This window comes from Salmo trutta, chromosome 37 (genome assembly GCF_901001165.1).
Source record: "Salmo trutta chromosome 37, fSalTru1.1, whole genome shotgun sequence".
Classification (NCBI taxonomy): domain Eukaryota; kingdom Metazoa; phylum Chordata; class Actinopteri; order Salmoniformes; family Salmonidae; genus Salmo; species Salmo trutta.
In genome coordinates this window covers 19,587,112-19,602,862 of record NC_042993.1, presented here as the reverse complement: position 1 = coordinate 19,602,862, position 15,751 = coordinate 19,587,112, and the positions used below count along the sequence as shown (strand labels likewise).

Here is a 15,751-nt window from a genome sequence, read left to right as displayed (position 1 = left end):
TAGTAAGAGAGACTAAAAACCCTCTTTAGTGTAATCAGGGACTATTCTAAGAAATAAAAATAAAATACAAAATAATAATTAAAAAAATAAAAGGATTTTAAGTTAATATGAAAACTGATCATAAAAAAAAATTAAGAGTAAAAATGTTTTACATATACACATCCTAAGACCCATTTCACTTGGAAATAAGTATTAATAACTAAATAGAAAAATAACTGTGTAAAGTCAGAGCAGAGCTGTATGCCCCTTTAAAACAGCATCTTAGTTACTGTACACATAAAAAATAAATACAACTTTCAGTCTTCTTCGTGAGTTTGTAAACACAATAGGCTTTCTTCTGGTCTGGTCATACAAGAACAAGCTAATAAATTATTGAGGTACCTGAGTGTTCTGAAAAATAGTCACCTGAGGCTTGTTAGGTCATGTTAATCAGTACAAGGAAAATGAGAATACCATGGCTGAAACCATCAATCTGTTCCCTCTGGTGAGATTCTAGGGAGGAATATCAATTTTGGAACCGTTGATGAAGCCTTTCCCTCATTTCCTGCTTTCTTGATTGTTGGCCACAACTTGTTCCTTGTTTCTATGTCCTCCGGGCTGAGATGCTCGGCGAAACGCAGACTATGACTCTGAAGGAACGCCTTCTTCCTAGCAGCTTTCCAGACAGCATCCCTGTAGAATCTGTCAGTCAAGAGGATGATGATACCCTTTGGTCTTGAATCGTTTTGCTGTTGCTTCTTGCCGAGACGATGCACAACATCGATGGTATCACCAACTTTGTTCTTCTCTGCAGGCATAACTTCTTGGCAGATGCAGATAGCCTCTCGTTGCACATCCTCATTCTCCACCTCTGGCACGCCGTAGAGTCTCAGGTTCCATCTTCTTGTGTATTGCTCCAGATCAGTGAACTCGTCATCTTCAACAGCATTCGAAAGCACGAGATTATCCATAGGGCAAGCGTAGTTATGGCAGTTGTCAATACATTTTTTCATGGATTTCTTCAATGCTTTGAATAGTCAAACTTCAGGTAGGCTATATAATTACCATAAAGCAAAAACAGTATTGTTCCCATTTAATAAATATAAAGTAAAGCACATAAAATAGGACACCAGCAACCACTAAAATTAGGATAGCAAGTTCTGTGAAGAGTATACATTTGGACCACAATGTCATGCTTAAGATAAGGACATGTTTGGATTGTACACAATGTTTATCTCTTAACCGAATGAGGGCCAAACAACATTTTTAAGTACACGCAAAAGATATGACAGTTTGCTTACAGTGCAAAATGAGTCTCTCAGCATTCAGTTATGGGAGCTGCAAACTACATTGAGCACAGATGCCAGTCAGAAACTAGCTAGGCAGTTTCACAAACATGTTAATGTACACACGAGTAAGGTAGTTAGTCAAAAACATAATCCATCGGTGTAGGCTCACTTTCAAGGAGTGTGTGTGTGGTGTACACTAAGACTTGCTTAAAGTATGCATAACCAAAACAATATATTCATATCTGTGGTGTTTTTCCAGCTACAACCTAACAACCTTCATCCTTCCCACAGGATGTACTAACTAACTCTTCGGAGTTTAAAGTTATAAATGTACTGGAACCTTTACCATACAAACATTAAGAAGTGGTACTTAAATAGAAAAGTCAAAAATGTTTAACCCATTTTGAAGACCATTCCACAGAATCCCAGATTAAACCTTGTTTGCACCACAGCAAAAAAAAAGAGTAAGGCAATGGTTAGGCATTTAAGGCACCAAAGGGGTCTGGTTGAAAACCAATGTGGTAATAGGGCAGCATATTGGACTGCCCCAGCATATTCCTCCCATTGTCCATAATGAAGGCAAGGAGCTTTGAAGAGCTCTATAAAGCAAATGGAATGCAGTCAAACTAGATCATCAACACTGTCTACATCTCATCAGCGTGGGCTGGTTTGGTGGGGTCAAGGCTTGTGCTCCCTTTTCCTGTTGCTGACACCAGGCCCAGGGCCAGAGGTTCAGTCTGCCCGTCAACCAGAGTCGAGCTGTTCCCTGGTTGGCTCTCCTCCAGGGCCACACCCTCAATGTCAGTGATTTCGGGACTTTCTATTGGTTGCTTTAGTATTCTGGAAGCATCCGGGGAATCTGATTGACTGAGGTCACGGGAAACGGGTAGGGAATCTGGCTGAATTATATGGTTATCCACTTTCTCAGCAGCTTGCAAGGATGAAGCAGGATCTGTGAGGATGTTTCTGGAGATAACTGAAACAGTAAAGAAGAGGGAAGGCTATTTAACTTTCATAGTTTTCAGAAGAAAAATAATCCATTATTAATTCCTAAATGGATAACTAACCTCCTTTTGGTGTATAGTCCTCTTCTATGGATGAGGCGCCCCAGTGGAAGGGGCTGTAACTTGGGAAGATGATGAGACCCAGAGAGAAGAGGATAATCTGATGGGAAACAACAGACACACGTTAAATTCACTTTTTTTTAAGATCACCCTGAAAGTACACAAAGGCATGGAGGAAAGACATGTTGATCTCACCATGATGCAGGTGCTGGTCTGTGCTGCTTTAGTGACCGTCTGCTTGATCAGCGACTGTAGCCTGCGCAGCTGAGCCAGGAGAGACCTGTGCATGGAGATATTATAAAAACACCAGAACTAAAAAGACACAAACATCATCATTGAGCATCATCAGTGCAAAAAGGTGATAGCCAATTTAGTTACATGTTGTGTTTCTCCAGCTGTTCCACGGTCCTCTGCAGCTCTTTGTTTTGCGCTGAGCAAGCCGCTGCCCTGAGACACAGAAAATACCTAGGGTCACTGACAGAAAAGCATTCCTACTGTCCGACAGTGTCGCCCCATTAGGGAGAGTCAAGAATAACTCAGTGGTAGAATAGAACATAAGGACCCATTGTCAGGACTTCCTACTGCACATGCCTCGCTGTTGTACAACAAATGAAAATGCTAAGGAAATGCAAGTGACTTGTTTATAGAGGTTATCCACCATGAACTACATAGTGGGTCCAATTTTCATGGAGCCAAATAGAAGCCTCAGGCCTCACCTGCTCTCAAGCCCATCCACATAGTCCTTCTTCCTGCGACGGCTGTCCTGGGCTGACTGTTTGTTGCGTATTTTGCGTCTCACTTTTTTCAGAATCCGTTCCTCAGCCTAGAAGGGAATTCAGTCCAGTACATTTAGATGCAATTCAACTCAAGAGCTAAACAATTTCAGTCAAATCATAAAAAATATACAACAAAGTAATTTGTCATGTCAAAGTTGTTATGCAATTGTAATGTAATCCAAGTGCATGCAGGGGAATAATGGATTTGGGGTACATAGAATAGTGTACCATCTACCGTACGTGTGTGTCTGACCTTGGTGAGTGGCAGGTTGTTGGGCAGAGAGATCCCCTCTTGGTTCAGCAGTTTCTGCTCCTCCTCAGTCAGCGTGAGATCAGGGTAAAGCTGATCAGGAGAAGAGGATATTGTGTTTATAATCCTCACCTCCATAATCCCATAGAGAGACACTTGAACAACCACCTGGGGTCTCAGACTAACAATCGCCCTCCCCCACTATCTTCATATTGCTCCCATCTTCTCCATGCATTAGGGACTGAGGCCTATGGATTTCACCACATCTTTACAATACATTTGCAGGCCTCAATTATAAGTAAGCAGGAAAGATTGTCACTGTTTACATCTAATAAGATGGTAAAAACATTCCCTATTTATTTGTGATTGAGCCCTGCAACTTTGTTCTAATGCATATGGCGGGATCTTCACAACAGATGCCATTGAATATGGACTTATCTTGGCATTAGACCACTTTAGTGTTGTGAAAATATCTGAAAATTCTGATTTTTGAGTCAACTTGCCCCCTTTAAGTCTCACCAGTGGGCTGTCTGGACTGGTGGGGCCTGAGGTGGAAGCAGAGTGGGTAGAAAGGTGACCATGGTCAAATCTCCCAGTGGATACTTGGGGTAACTCGTTGACAATACAGGACTCCGAGATCAACATCTGAGAACGCCACTCATCTGACACAGGAAAAGAGAGTAAACTCCCACCCAACACACATGGACTCACTCACACACACACACACACACACACACACACACACACACCGAGTTCTATGGATATGACATCGACACTATGCTGCTCTGGCTCCATCTTGATGTTGGCCAGGGTGCTGATGTCATAGACCACCTGATAGATAGTTGTGGGGGCCTGAGAGGGGTCCACCGTGGCTGCTAGGGGGCTCTCGGAGCAAGGTTCCTCAGAGATGCCACTGTCGCTCTCTGAGGAGGTCTCCACTGGGGCTCTGGTAGGGAAGACATCATTTGGGTTGATGGCATAAAGCACATCCTCTGGCTCGCTGTCATTTAGACCCTGTAACATATGGAGAGGAATTTGGTAATACTTTAAGCAAATGGTATAATACATTATTACATGTTACTAATGTGTTAAGAAATAAAGTTGAGTAAACATAGCCCCAGGTCTTTGCAACTTGGCTCACTATATTGTACAACTAGTCATAATGGGAAACCATCCGCACACTTTGGGTGTCTACCGTGCATTCATCCAGGGGTTTTTCAGAGCCAGCATAGATGACATCAGAGCAAGAAAATGGCCCTTCCAGTCCCCAACTCTCCTCTGTCATACTGTCCTCCTTGTGTCCAAAAAACAGCTCTCCATTCTCTACATCCATGTCCTAGAAGAAACAAAACAGCAGTTAGAAGTACTACAAAATATGTATCAATTCAGTTCACTTTTGTGTACTTCTCTTATTGCACTGTCAATGTTACAACTCTTTGTTATTAAAGTATTTGAAACTCATATCTATGTTGTCATAAATTAAGATTTATAAAGCATGAAGAAGGTGTGGCAACTGCTCAGAGAGCTGTTAAAGGGTGGAGCTATATATATTATTACTGTTTGATCAGTGGGAGTCCTTTCGCAAGAGGATATCAACATCCTGGTACACGCACGCACACACACACACACACACAGTTGCATTAAAAACTGATAGGCTCTCAATAGCAATTGTACCCCTCATAAAATCACAACCATTAGACTTTTTTGGCCTCAAATGTAATATGTAGACCTACAAGTTAGGCAAGCAGAAATAATAGTATCACGTGACCCACACCAGTAGTCTTTAATAAACTACAGTCTGTCTATACGTATGTTTTCTATATTGCCTGCCAAGTGTTCAGATAATGATCTCACACTATTAAATGGCGGAACTTGAATAAAGTTGATCCATTAAAATTCAACATTCGTAATCGATTGCCTTATTGGTTCGAATTAGATGTTGAGTTTGACACTATACGTCGATCATGTGTAGGATTCCCTTCCCTGTCAAGCAGGATAAACAAGAGTTACATTGTACTCTCCGACTATAGCCTCATGTCACCACAAACAACTTACTTGTCTGCTGCTGTTTTCAGAAGCGATGATTGTTCCGAATATATATTATAGGTCTACTTCAAGTGCATTACAACAATAGTAGGCCCAACGTGAGAAGAAAAATGCAGACGAGTAGTGTTTAAAGATCAACCAGCGTAAGACGCATTTCTCCCAAAAATCCAGCTGGCAATTCTTATGTCAATCATCCCGTAGGGCGAATAACCATACTCACACGGCGGATGTGCGTCGCCTAAACGCAACCTGTTGGCTCTAAAAATCACTAACTGATAGAGTATGTGGATTTCTCTCTGTTTCTTACTTATGCCATAATGCAAAAACATGTCCCTTTTATAAATCAGTACATTTACACCGACGTTGTGCAGTCCAAAATCGTCAAATAACCCCGAAGTCCCTCCCACTTTACTCCTTTGATTGGGCAAGGCAATTTACCAATAAAAAAAACAGAAGAGGGTGTGAATACTTTGGAGGCAAAATGTAGCAGTGAGTTAGAGATGATACTGGACATACTGGAAAGGATTAGTTACAGTATCGTATTGAGTTCTGAAGTAGGCAAAGGCCTATACTTTTGCCAACATTCTCTATTGAGACGTTTTTGCAGTAGGAAAGTCAGAGCAAAATCAGGGGATCATGGCAAAATCTAAAAGTGTGACACCATCTGGAGTTCTGACTTTGAACAAGTCATGGATATCTCAAAGCAGTTTTGATGGTTTGGACTACATGTCTGGAACATCAATGATGGCTGGAAGAGCCTGGTCTGCTGGTGTTCCTTGCAAAAATGGATAGCAGAGTGGTGAGTCAATCTTTGTATGTGTTCACTGCTCTCTTTGCACATATCTATTTCCAATAGACACTGATCTTTTTGTCTCACCATTCTTTGTAGTTGATTGACTGATCAAGAATGGAAAAGGCAGCCAAATGTTGCGATCTTGAATGCAACTTTGTGAAATTGTATCATTCCCTTTACCCTGTAGGTGGCGTTAAAGTCTGTGCTGCTGGTGGATGGTGGGGAGACCATTGTGGTGCAAGGGCTGGGGGTGGCTCCTAATGTGAGTGGCCAGGGGATTACTGGTGCCGTCCAGAGACATGTGACAGAGTATGCCTGCAGTCACTTTTCACAGGTCACTTGCCCGAAAACTGTGCCCAGGACACGACCCATCATCTGAAAAACTGTCTAGATATCTCTTGTTGGCCAAAGAGGTAGGCCTACATAGCTTGCATGCCAGTGTGGTTTTTATTGAGCAGGGATGTGCACAACTGCAGTCCTTGATGGCCACAGTTCTGAGGTCCAGTCATTTGACATATAACATTCTCTAGTTGTGTTATTTATAATTATATGTATGGACATGCATCATGCAATGTATCTTGAGCTGAAATAGCCCGCTCTCTTGAATCATCTATTGTGTCTGTGTTAGGGCATTCCTTCTTTGTGTTGTGAGGTAGGTGACATAGGATCTTTCGTTGAGGAACTACAACAGAGACTCGACCAAAAGTACAAGGCTGAGGCCTTTAACCCAGTGACCCTGAGCCAAGCAGGCAGAAAAAGCAGTGCTGAGCATACATGTGGTTGAAAACCTACTGTTGTGTGGCACCATTATCAATGACTGGGAGCCACTGATGCTAATGGAGGCTAATCTGGAAGTGCTTCGCAGGAGGGGGCTGAACTGGGTAGCAGACTGCCCACTCAAGCCCAATGCTCTCAGTCTCTGCACCATACCCAGTGCCCTATTGCCCTCCATTTTAACATCAACATTTTTGGTCACAGCCTTGATTCAGTCTGTGCTCTGTTCCTGGCACAGCTTAGAAACCTACTCTGATACTTGACTGGATATCTCATCTTCTATACTTACAGTACCAGTCAAAAGTTTGGAAACACCTACTCATTCAAGGTTTTTCCTTTATTTTCACTACATTTACATTTACGTCATTTAGCAGACGCTCTTATCCAGAGCGACTTACAAATTGGTCACTATTTTCTACATTGTAGAATAATAGTGAAGACATCAAAACTATGAAATAACACACCTACTCTGCGTCTCACAAAGACACGGCGGTTGGAACCAAAAATGTCACATTTGGACTCATCAGACCAAAGGACAGATTTCCACCTAATGTCCATTACTCGTGTTTCTTGGCCCAAGCAAGTCTCTTTTTCCTATTGGTGTCTTTTTAGTAGTGGTTTCTTTGCAGCAATTTGACCATGAAGGCCCTATTCACGCAGTCTTCTCTGAACAGTTGATGTTGAGATGTTTCTGTTACTTGAACTCTGTGAAGCATTTCTTTTTTGGGCTGCAATTTCCGAGGCTGGTAACTCTAATGAACTTATCCTCTGGTCTTTCTTTCCTGTGGGGGTCCTCATGAGAGCCAGTTTCATCATAGCACTTGATGGTTTTTGCAACTGCACTTGAAGAAACTTTAAAAGTTCTTGAAATTTTCCGATTGACTGACCTTCATGTCTTAAAGTAATGATGGACTGTCGTTTCTCTTTGTTTATTTGAGCTGTTCTTGCCATAATATGAGCATGGTCTTTTACCAAATAGGGCTATCTTCTGTATACCCTCCTACCTTGTCACAACTGATTGGCTCAAACGCATTAAGGAAAGAAATTCCACAAATTAACTTTTAACATGGCATACTTGTTAATTGAAATGCATTCCAGGTGCATTCCACCTCACGAAGCTGGTTGAGAGAATTTGCCAAGAGTGTGCAAAGCTGCATCCCAGTATCCATCCTGGGCTAAAGCAGTTTTGTTAGAACCCTTCCAGTCATGTTCTTCAAGGATTATTGAGAGGAGCTTTTGCTGGAGACCTTTAACAATATCTGGAGCTGGAGGAAACAAACAGAAAGTGTCGTTGAGCATTCATGTACATATAATAACACAACAAATTCAAAAGCTACATGCTGAATTCCAAACCAGGCCTCTAGCCAAAATGTCAGAGAATGTATTTAATATATTCATGTCCTTTATACTGTGTTTAATGGTTTATTTGTTTTTTATGGTTTTATTATGGCAAATATAAACTGGATAGGATCTCCTGTATACTATGGCAAAATAGGGCAGTTATATATGACTCATGGAACTCCATTTTTTTTATTTTTATACAAGGCAAGGTTTGCCTCTTTATGATCTCACATGATCTCACCTCATAATAACTGGGTTGTGGCATCAGCAATTTCTGCCTCTCTCAATAAATACATAAAATAATTGTGTTGGTGATCTTTTGAAAAACACAGATGGGCCTAAATTGTAAACAATATACTATGCAATCAAGATATTTTTATTCTATACAGGAAGTTATAAGTTTCTCAGAGTTCTAGCGAGGTCGAGTCAAACACAGTTTTAATTGTTCTTGGTATTTTCATCGGCACACACATACACACACACATTTATCTCCCTCCCAGTCCAACCTAGTTGGACTTATGTTTAATACTTTAATTATTCCTTATACATACTACATAAACTATAATCCCTAATGGTTACGTTTCAGGGTATAATTATTTAATGTATAAGGAATAATCTATAAGGAATAATTAAAGTATTAAACATAAGTCCAACTAGGTTGGACTGGGAGGGAGATAAATGTGTGTGCCGAACAAAATACCGAGAACAATTACCCGACCTGGCTAGAACTCTGAGAAACTTATGATAGGACAGGGAGTCATTTTCAAGGTTCCTCTAATCTCGGGGGAATGGAACGGACAGCGCTGGGTAGTGATAAACAGTGGTGAGAACTCTGGGGAGGGATATAACCCACCTACTGTTCATGTGTATGTATGTGCATAGGATACCTACTGTTTGTGTGGATGTATGTGCGTAAGTAAGGAGTGAATTATAAAATGGATGTCTTTGTATTATGGACTTCAGAGTACCCTCGTGAATAAACATTTTGACTATTGTAAGCTGGGACTCAAGTCTGTTTCATTCAACCAGAATCTTACAAACTCTGGGTTGCAGACTGAGTAGATTAATGGAAGTTTATGAACATTGATAACGAAATTCACATAACAGTCTGACACGAGACGTACCTCACCCACCTGGACAAAAGGAATGCACATGTGAGGATGCTGTTCGACTACAGCTCTGCCTTCAATACCATAGTGCCCTCTATGTTCACCACAAAGCTCACGGCTCTGGGACTGAACTCCTTCCTCTGCAACTGGGTCCTGGACTTCCTGACCAGGTGGTGAAGGTAGGCAACATCACCTCCACACTGATCCTCAATACAGGGGAACCACAAGGGTGTGTTCTCAGTCCCCTCCTGTACTCCTTTTATACCCACAACAGCGTGGCCTCACACAGTTCCAACTCCATCATCAAGTTCACTGACAACACGACAGTAGTAGGCATGATTACCAACACTGGCAAGACGGCCTACAAAGAGGAGTTAGGCACTCTGTCGGAGTAGTGCCAGGTAAACAACCTCTCCTTCAACATCAGCAAAACAAAGGAGCTGATTGTGGACTTCAGTAAAAACCAGGCTGGGCACATCCTCATCAACAGGGTCACTGTGATGATGATCCAAAACGTCAAGTTCCTCAGCTTACACATCTCCGAGGAGCTAAAATGGTCAAACCACATGGACACTGTGGTGAAGGCACTACAGTGACTCTTCAACCTTAGGAGGCTGAAGAAATGTGTCTTGTCCAATCACAGTTTCTACAGGAGCACCATCGAGAGCATACTGTCAGGCTGCATCACAGCCTGGTACGGCAACTCCACCGCCGCTGATCGCAAGGCTCTACAGGGGGTGGTACGATCAGCCAGTATATTTAACAAGTTTAAACATCACATTAGAGTACGGCAGTTTAGTACAGTAGAGCACAGTACAGTATGGCACATTACAGGACAGTCAAGTTTTATTCAGTAGAGTACAATAGAGTACAGTAAGAGTAGAGTATAGTTTAGTAGAGTATATTAGAGTAAAGTAGGGTACAATACAGAGCCCTATAAAAAAAATAAGACATCCAAAAGACATCAATGTCTGTAAATTCTTAATGGGAAGTGTTGGTCTATACTCGCTCACTACAGTACTTCCCACAAATCTAAGAAGGAGATTCCAGCATTTTGCTTAGGCTACTCATCATGATGTTTCATGGTCAATGCTGCCATCCCATTTCTGACACCAGTGTAGCGAACAACAAACTCAGCTCTTGGTGTGAAAGGCAAACACCCTACAGGACCAATCATAGAAGTTTATATGTGGCCAAATCAACTCCAGCCTGGACCTGACCAAATCTAAACCAATCATAGACGTCTGTTGACGTTGAAATCAAGGCCAGTCCGGACCGCAGCAAAAAAATAAATAAAGACCACTGGTCCAGACAGGACCAGAAACAAAAAACGTCCAAATTACGTCGCCTGACTGTACATGTTTAGCGGGTATGTATCCTACTAGATTAGAGAATGCAGCAGAGGTGTGGTACTGGTACTCATGACATTGTCATATTTCGCACATTTACTGGACTGATACAAAGTCTAGAGATGGCACATGATGTCCTCTCAATTCTTCATCTGTTGCAATTGTGTGCGATTTAATGAGTGATACAATGTACAGTATCTTGTCTCAAAAGTCCACGAATGAATAGACCGCGAAAGTTCAAAGTTGCTCCGAAACAACTGATAACTGATCTGTTTAGCAGACCCCCAATCTTGAGATGAACTATCGACAGCTAAAACGCAGATCTGACTTGAGATCAGATTTCACTGAGCGTTGATGAATCCGGGATATGCCCCTCCCTCGAGGTCGTCCCAGCCTCATTCTGATCAGCTGACTCATCACTTCCCGTACGGAGTGCAATTTTTTGGAATAGCAGTAATGTCGTTTTGCTGCCTTTTTCCCACTTGTTAATAAGTCTGTGCCAATAGAAGCTGCTCACCAAGGCTGTCCTTTTATGAGAGAATACGACAGAAGGTAATACATTATTTATTGCTTGCTGTTTGTAACGTGAAAGATGCCAAAGGCAGAAAGCTATACGTTTAGTCAAATTGTTGAAAACTTTTGATGGAATAGCTATAGTTTTTAAAACTTTCTAACCAGCTATACATGATATTATAACAGTCCCAGTAAAGCAATTTAATGTTATCTGATGTTAGATCAGTCACATGCTTTCTATGCCCCCCTTTCCTACACAAACTTTACTTTCCAGATCCTTTCACATACTGTATCTGGGTATTCATATTATTTGTTTGCCAAGATTCCAGAGCAGATGTTACAATGTGACATTGTCACAGAAGTCTCTCACCCTAAACCATGGGCACTATGAAAATGTATGCAATACATTTAAAACTGCATTTATTTGTATTGACTTGATTTGAATGTAGGCAAATGTTCCTCAAACTTCTGATGCAGGTGGTCTCCCCTCCCCATTCGACTGTAAGCCAATGGAGGGCGTCTGAGAGCTACACTTTGCTGTTTCACTCAGACGTAAGAGAGAAGCAGGTTGTGCAGACATGGCTCTCAGAAAAGGATCTTCTTCTGTTGCCCTCTCCGGGTGGCCATCTGAAGTGCAGATGAACCCAACTGATGTCCCTGGCCTGGAGGTAAAGCTGGGAGCATTGGTTGTTCTTTTCTCCATCACACTGGTTTGTGGCTTCGCCCCTTTGTGCTTAGTCAGGGGGGCAGGGAGGTGCAATGTAGACCCAGGTAAGTGGCACTTTAGATCAAAATTAATTTAGAGAATGTGACTTAACGGTAAAGCCATTTGTATTAAATCACTTTTTGACAGCACCCCTTTTGAATTGAATAGAACCATCCTTACATATTTTCCCATTGTAGAAGTGCTCAGAAAGTTACTTTTTGGACCTGAATGCCAAAATAGTCAAGAGATAAAAGTCCTCAAATTTGACCTATTTTGCATACACACCATACCATGAGACATCCATCTCTTAATCACTGGAAAAGATAAACAGTTGAGATTTATATATTGAAAAACTTATGAACAGGGTTTTTAAATTATTTCATAATTTCTTTAAAAATGTTTTTATTTTTATTTAAAAAAACGTTTTTTCTTCTTAAATGTCAATTACACACAATGTTGACTTGTATGGGAATATCAGGTGTTTCATATACTGTCAATTCTCCATAGGAAACCTATTGAAATCATAGAAATAGAGATCATAGAATATACATGACCATTTAAGTTGACATTCGACAATGGGTGGACCAGTGGCAATCTTTGTGTTAGTAATTACAAGCAAAAACTTAAATTCAATTAAAATGTCAATGGTGTACCACCTGAATTGGAGAGGTCTGAAGGGATAGGTCCATTCTATGAATTATATTTCTAGGATTGAAATGACACCCACCCTGTATTCAACAGCATGTTGTGTCTCAACCGATGGCGGGCACAACACAAAAACCTCAGATGATGTAAAAATAGGGTCTAAGCTACAACATACAGTACCAGTCAAAGGTTTGGACACACCATCTCATTCCAGGGTTTTTCTTTATTTTTTAAAATGTTCTACATTGTAGAATAATAATTAAGAGATCATCCCAAACAAAACCCAACATAGAAATACAAAACTAGAACCTGACAACATAGAAAAACTAAACTAGAAAAACTCCCCTGTCACGCCCTGACCTACTCTACCATAGAAAATAACATCTTTCTATAGTCAGGACGTGACAACTCCTATGTGTTCCTTCCTTTCAAAAAACCTACACGAAACAGAAAGAACCCCAAATCCATGTAAAGACAGTAGAATGTAAGTGGGTTCAACTTACATGCACATCTGATAACTTTGCACAGAGCTGAATAATTAAGTGCAGGTAAATTAGTAAAAAGAGGACATACCTACTCACTTTTGTGTAATCTGTTCCCGGATGTTGTCAAGATGTATTCTGTCAACTCTGTATATCTTTTCCATGGAGACCAGACGAAGACCAACAGGTTAAAACATTGACTTTACTTGTTGTAGAGCCTTTCAATAAACTTGCATGACTGGCTGATACATTTGTGGCTGAGTTGTGTCTATTGTATTCCACAGAAATGCATCACAAGGTAGTGAGCTTGGTGAGCTGCTTCGCTGGAGGAGTGTTCTTTGCTACTTGCCTTCTGGACCTGGTGCCTGACTACCTATCTGGGATCAATGAAGCATTTAGTAGCCTGGGCATCACAGTAAGAATTTGGGGAGTCCCTCATTAGCTGTGTCTTTTTTTGGTTTCTGCCCTTCGGTTAGTCATTTCACATCTGATTAGTATTTAGGAAGTACAGCGTTATCTTGGCCTACCCTGTATTGCTTGATGTCAGAATTACATATTTAATCTTTGTGTCAAAGTTGAATGCTGAGAAAAATACAGATGTATGACTTTCTGTGAAGACTCATCAATTTCTGTTCGCAGTCACTTTTTTTAATGTATTTTTTATGTTACATTTGTCAGCTCAATCTGCTGACTGATTAGGCTAGCTTTGTCGTAGTTAATTCTGCCAGGTAAGTTATAAAGTGTGTGTTAACTTCTTATCTGTCAATCTACCCCTTCCAGCTTCAGTTCCCTCTACCCGAGTTTATCATGGCCATGGGCTTCTTCTTGGTCCTGGTGCTGGAGCAAATAGTCTTGGCCCTCAAAGACCGATCGGCGGGCCACTCTGAAGAAAGACGCGCACTATTGGTGGAATCCAGCGTCCAATCACATGACAGAAATGGCCAGAGATACTCCCACCACTTCCATGGTAGGGAGGAACGAGGGGGAGAGGATGCCCACTTTCATGTGGACTTTAACTCCACCTCGGCCATCCGGGCCTTCATTCTAGTATTTTCTTTATCTCTGCACTCAGTGTTCGAGGGCCTGGCTGTGGGGTTACAGGAGGACAGTCAAGAGGTGCTGGAGATCTGTGTTGCTCTACTCCTCCACAAGAGCATCATCTCTTTCAGTCTAGCCCTAAAGCTGGCCCAGGGCAAGCTGCGGCGGGCAGCCGTGGTAGGTTGCCTCCTGCTCTTTGCCCTCATGTCCCCGTTGGGCATTGGGCTGGGCATTGCCCTCACCGAGACCAAGTCGTCCCCCCAGCACCAGCTGGCCAGGTCCACCTTAGAAGGCCTGGCATCTGGCACCTTTTTGTATATCATCTTCATGGAGATCCTGCCCCATGAGCTGAGCTCCCCGCAGAACCGCATCTCCAAGGTGGCCATGATTCTCACTGGTTTCGCAGTGGTCACTGGGGTGCTGTTCATCAAAATGTAAATATTCTGTAGATCAATGCTTAGGGTCTGATTCTATGAAAAACTGACAACCCTTCTGGGATATAAGACAAAAACAAATTTCCTTTTGCGCCGTGAGAATGCAATTTGGACTGATAAGCATTAAACAATGTTTACAGCATGAGACCAAAAGATACTCAACTGTATCATTAATTCAAACATGTTTCCTTAAGGTGCAGGGAGAATGCTGGTTTGCCTTACACTGGAAACTTTTGATTCAGTAGAGGTCTTTTAGTTTTATTATGTAGATGAACGTTATTCATTCAGATTTTTGAAAAAGGGATATATGCTAATCCTGCCATCTTTTAAATTAACATCATAACATTTTCTATTTTAGATATTTGAGAATTTTAATGTATCTATATTTTTTATATAAACAATAACATACTTCACAAACAGCTTTCTGTATACCGTGACGATGTGTTCAAAATAACCGGATTAAAAAAGGAAATATGAGCACTTTTGAGAAATGTATAACTCCTGGTTTGATAATATAGCAATCCGAATGTTTTGCTGGCTGTGAAATCTGACTAGCAGTGTCCTGAATTGTTCACAGAACATTTGTTTGTTCAGTAGTATGACTACCTAGCCCCTGCAAAAACACAATAAGAGCATATACAGCTGGCTATTACTTTAAATGCTTAAAAAGCTAAATGGAGTGTGCTCTTTGTCAGAGCCTTACATTGAGATCAAAATATAGGCCCTTATTTCACTGCCATGTGGTGAGAAAGCTTTGAATTAGTCCTCTATTCTCTTGTAAAACTTGAGTTTGAATAATTGAAATGGCTGCTCTTGTTTTTATGTTCACTTTTAAATCAGGACTTGTTTATCTGTACCTGGTTTACTGATTAAAAGTAATCTGAAATCATTTTCAACATGGTGCCTAGTTATTTTTCCTCTGGAGAGTGATAGGATTTGTGATGAGTACGATAGTGATCAGACAACCAGTGTATTTTACTACTGAATAATCTGGTTTATATGCAGCCCTTTTATTTTGAGGAAACCAACCAATACAATAGTGTGTTTATTTTATTTTTGTACGTTTTTTAATCAATATCCAAAATATCCATTATACAGAACTGTAATGTCTGTGTTGACTTAGCATTATATAAAAATAAAATAAACTACATGCCCCAGATTGC

At 41.1% G+C, this 15,751-nt stretch overlaps 2 protein-coding genes across 5 annotated transcripts; one reads left to right on the top strand and one right to left on the bottom strand.

Annotated features, from left to right (window-relative positions):
- Positions 1-1,040: 1,040 nt before the first annotated feature.
- On the bottom strand, positions 1,041-5,675 carry LOC115176590 (cyclic AMP-responsive element-binding protein 3-like protein 4). Of its 2 annotated transcripts, none has more exons than XM_029736667.1 (10): positions 5,414-5,675; positions 4,554-4,694; positions 4,108-4,372; positions 3,878-4,020; positions 3,362-3,451; positions 3,049-3,155; positions 2,711-2,779; positions 2,528-2,612; positions 2,336-2,432; positions 1,041-2,244 (listed from the first exon to the last, which is right to left on the bottom strand). In XM_029736667.1, the coding sequence occupies exons 2-10, from the start codon at positions 4,689-4,691 to the stop codon at positions 1,913-1,915; spliced, it is 1,326 nt and encodes a 441-aa protein (XP_029592527.1). In that variant the 5' UTR covers positions 4,692-4,694; positions 5,414-5,675; the 3' UTR covers positions 1,041-1,912. The 2 variants fall into 2 exon arrangements, with proteins under 2 accessions (XP_029592527.1, XP_029592526.1); XM_029736666.1 differs by having other exon boundaries at positions 4,539-4,694; positions 5,414-5,673.
- A 5,491-nt stretch (positions 5,676-11,166) lies between these two features.
- Positions 11,167-15,478, top strand: LOC115176588 (zinc transporter ZIP1). Of its 3 annotated transcripts, XM_029736664.1 has the most exons (5): positions 11,167-11,322; positions 11,761-12,054; positions 13,401-13,531; positions 13,897-14,083; positions 14,189-15,478. In XM_029736664.1, the coding sequence occupies exons 2-5, from the start codon at positions 11,862-11,864 to the stop codon at positions 14,590-14,592; spliced, it is 915 nt and encodes a 304-aa protein (XP_029592524.1). In that variant the 5' UTR covers positions 11,167-11,322; positions 11,761-11,861; the 3' UTR covers positions 14,593-15,478. The 3 variants fall into 3 exon arrangements, with proteins under 3 accessions (XP_029592524.1, XP_029592523.1, XP_029592525.1); XM_029736663.1 differs by having other exon boundaries at positions 13,897-15,478; XM_029736665.1 differs by having other exon boundaries at positions 11,168-11,322; positions 11,761-11,951; positions 13,897-15,478.
- Positions 15,479-15,751: the final 273 nt, after the last annotated feature.

Coding starts and splice junctions, on each gene's coding strand:
- LOC115176590 (XM_029736666.1), bottom strand. CDS start 4,691: ATGGATGTAGAGAATGGAGAGCTGTTTTTTGGACACAAGGAGGACAGT. Junction 3,156..3,361: donor ACAACCTGCCACTCACCAAG/GTCAGACACACA, acceptor ATTCCCTTCTAG/GCTGAGGAACGGATTCTGAA. Junction 2,245..2,335: donor GGACTATACACCAAAAGGAG/GTTAGTTATCCA, acceptor TTACTGTTTCAG/TTATCTCCAGAAACATCCTC.
- LOC115176588 (XM_029736663.1), top strand. CDS start 11,862: ATGGCTCTCAGAAAAGGATCTTCTTCTGTTGCCCTCTCCGGGTGGCCA. Junction 12,055..13,400: donor GAGGTGCAATGTAGACCCAG/GTAAGTGGCACT, acceptor TGTATTCCACAG/AAATGCATCACAAGGTAGTG. Junction 13,532..13,896: donor TTAGTAGCCTGGGCATCACA/GTAAGAATTTGG, acceptor TACCCCTTCCAG/CTTCAGTTCCCTCTACCCGA.